Raw genomic sequence first — 3,439 nt, 5'->3', positions numbered from 1 at the left:
GGCTGTCCATCCGCTCTCCACGACCCCGGGCCGCCTCTCCCGCCGCCCGGCGCGACTCTGTCGCCCCCTGCGGTCTCCGGGCTGTGCCTCTCCACTCCCAGAGCCTGAAGTTCCTGGTCTGCAGTGTGTGTGGGCCTGGCCGCCTCTCCCGAGGTGCCGCCAGCATCCTGCCTCGTCCGCCCGGCCCATGAGTGGGCTTGGAAGGCTCAGGAACAGAGCTGATGTCCGGGCAGCCAGGGGGACCTCTCGGAGGAGGAGACCGTGCTCCTAGGAGCTGCCTGGCTTCTTTCCTCCTGAAGTCACCTCCAAGGCTGAGCGTGAGGACCACCGTGCAGGGCTGGGCTTGGCAGCGTGGAGCCCAGTCAGACCTAGGCTGGGTGCTGGGAGTCAAGGCTCTGCAGAGCGTTCGAAAGGAGCCCAGTACTGAGGGAAGAGCAGCTTCCAGGGGCCGTCTGGGACAAGCCCTCACAGAGGTCGGATGGAGGTGGCCTCTGAGAGAAAGGATTTCATTCCTGGCCCATCCTGGCGTTTGAGGCTGGCCCTTCTACCGAGCTGCTCTGGTTACCTCGCTTGGATTTGCTCCCATGGCCTCCTCTTTCTCTGGTGGAACTGTGTCCTCTAACTGAAGTCCTGGGTCTGCCTGCTGGCCTGGTCCACCCTCTGCAGAGCTCCAGACCCAGATGCCAACCACAGCCAGGCTTGCCACAGACTAGGAAAAGCGCACAGGCCCCAGACTGGACGGACTGGACTCCTTGGCTAGTCTCTGCCCCCTGCTTCCTCCTTCCAGACCCTGGCTTCTACCTGCCGGGCCCTCGCTCTGAATGCTGAACTCACCCTTGTTCTCTCTTTCGCTCTCAGTCCTTCAGGTGACAGATATATGTGGAGTTCCCCCCAGACCCTCGGCTAGTGGTTTGCTCACAGGGGCTCAGTTCTGCCCTTTCTGCTTTGGTGAGGCTCGGTCAAGTGCCTGGGGACCTCTGGACTTTGCTTCTGCAGCTGGCACTGCCATTAACACTGAGGCTGGAGCCCCTAGGACAGGGCTCCCCTCGGCCACAGGTGCGGACTGGACTACAGGAGCTCCCTGTAGCCAGATAAGTGTGAAAGCTCCTTGCTGCTGTGCTGAGGCCCCCAAATACACACATCTGGAGCCTAGGGCATTGCAGACTCCTCACAGGGAACTGTGAGCATCCTGCGTGGACATCCAGCTTCTAAGGCCACCAGTGCAAAAGCATCCTTGGGACAAGCTAAGGCTGTTAAGAAAACGTGTGCACATTTTGTTTGTCCATTCAGGCTGTTTCTATGTGGTGAACTCAGAATCCTTAGTTAACGAAATACCTTACAGATAAGATAGATGTTCACAGCCTCTTTTGAGGCTGGCTTTGTATTTGATCACCCTTACCTGTGGGTAGGCCATCCTGAGAAGGTGTAGGTGGCATGAGCTGGCAAGGATTTGGGCTGAGAACTGGGAAGAGAAAGCTGGCACATGAGAGCCAAGTGGACTTCTTGGAGGAGGTGACTGCCCTGCTAGGCGCTGCCAGTTCGCCTCTCTCCTCCTGAAGGCTAGAGAATGGAAACACTCTGCAGAATACATCCCCAGGGTTGGGTGTCAGGACCAACCCCACGGGCCGGGTGTGGTGGGTATGAAGATGCCCCCAAGTAGGTGGTGATGAGATGTTCTGGTTCAGGCCTGCTGAGGTCCTGGGAATGTTGCCCACCTGCCTCTCCCGTTTAGGAACACTGCTTCTTCCTACTAGTCATCCTCTGCCCTGACCAACAATCTGTAGGATGCTGGGCCTCAAGGAGGCCGACGGAGGGTGACTGAATTCTAAATAGCACCAGGGGGCTCAGATGAGCCAGGATTTTGGTCTCTATCCTTGCTTCAAGCCACCTACTCTGCAGTCCCCACCAAGCAGGTCAGGAAAGGCAAGCAACCCCATAGATCACCAGGAGCCCCAGACGCCCAGGCGTCAGAGCTGCCCTAACCCCGACTCGGGCACACCCGCCAGCCCTTCCCCGTGCTCCCTGCTGCCCTGGGGAGGTGTCAGTTTTCAGCCGGTAGTGCTATGCCTTCCTGCCCCACTTGTTCCTAATAATGGATGAGCAACCTGGTCAGTGTCCACAGTGGCCAGCACCTCCCCCGTGCTGCCTCCTTCCCCAGAGGAGACTGAGAGGGAGGACAGAAGCTAAGGAACACTCTTTCTTCCCTACCAAGGCCATCCCTAACCTACTCCCTGCAAGTCTGTTCCTTCCCTTGCCATCCAGCAAATATTTATTTAACATCAACTGACTGCATGCCAGGCCCTGTGCCAGGCACTGCATGGCAAACAGAGCAGAGCTTGTCCTCAGGAAGCTCAGGGTGGGATGGGAAGAGGGAGTGACAGGCACACAGACAGCTGCAGGCAGGGTGATGAGTGACATGGTGGCAGAAGCACTGAGGATCCAAAAGGTCAGGAGATCCTCCAGCCGAGTCCTATAGGAGGAGTGGCAGAAGCAGGCCACCAGGGCTCCGGTGTCACCAGGTCGAATTGCTCAGGAGTCTGCCAATAGTTTGTGCGGAGGCAGGAGTCTGATCCTTACTGGAACATTCTGGCATTGTGGGAGGGGCACGGCAAACTGGCTTTCTGCAGGAAACCTATTCTGTTTGTTTGGCTTTTTTTTTTTTTCTGGTGCCAGGAATCGAACTTAGTGCCTTGCTCTTGCCAGGCAGGCACAGTGCCACTTAGCTACATCCCCAGCCAGGAAATCTAGTCTGGCTGTGTAAACTTGGAGGCATTCCCAGATCCCAGCCAGGGTTCTGGCCCTTACCAGCTGTGTGCCCTGGGGCACATCATTTCCTTCTCAGAACCTTAGGGCCTTCTATAAAATGCAGACAGCTGTTGTGGGGATCAAGATGAATAATTATAGGAAGCCCCTAGAACATAACCAAAGTGGGAGGCTGTGAAGCTGGTCCCCAGCCCTTCTTGGCTCCTCTGGTCTCAGAACCTTCTGGATCATTGTTTATCAGGGAAGGACCACACGGAGGAGCTCGAAGAGTAGCCAGGAGGCAGCCTGGGTGGTGGGGTTGGAGTGTGGGTACGATTTCAGCCCCGCCATGGATACCGGGATGAAGTCCATAGGAGGGACGCCCCAGGCAGGCGTGGGCTGGCTGCCAGCTCCTCTCTCCATGAGCTCCTTGAGTAGCTCTCTGGGACTGCTGCTTCTGCCTCTGTCTTCGAAGCCAGGGTTGCTCTTTCAGCATGATGGGAGGCGGACGGGTCTCAGGCTGTCCTAAATCTGAACTTCCTAGGAGCTCCTCACCCACCACGCCACCTTCTGTTTCCCCAGGGCCCACGGAGCCAGCCGGGTCCAGCCTGCGTCCTCACGGCCATGGAGGCTCTGGGTCCTGGCGGCGAGCGCACCTCCCCCAGAAGCCTACACTTGCGGCAGCCGTCCACGCGCG

At 57.9% G+C, this 3,439-nt stretch overlaps 1 protein-coding gene across 1 annotated transcript in view; it reads left to right on the top strand.

Annotated features, from left to right (window-relative positions):
• Positions 1-3,439, top strand: part of Shroom1 (shroom family member 1) — a 14,727-nt gene that overhangs the window by 8,030 nt on the left and 3,258 nt on the right. The window contains exon 3 of the mRNA XM_010639839.2: positions 3,325-3,434. Within this exon, the coding sequence (XP_010638141.1) occupies positions 3,325-3,434 (110 nt within the window). The remainder of the gene's footprint in view (positions 1-3,324; positions 3,435-3,439) is intronic.

Source organism: Fukomys damarensis, unplaced genomic scaffold (assembly GCF_012274545.1).
Source record: "Fukomys damarensis isolate Sample0158 unplaced genomic scaffold, DMR_v1.0_HiC HiC_scaffold_9, whole genome shotgun sequence".
NCBI lineage: Eukaryota > Metazoa > Chordata > Mammalia > Rodentia > Bathyergidae > Fukomys > Fukomys damarensis.
Note: the sequence above shows the minus strand (reverse complement) of the source record. Positions and strands in the feature narration are given on the sequence as shown.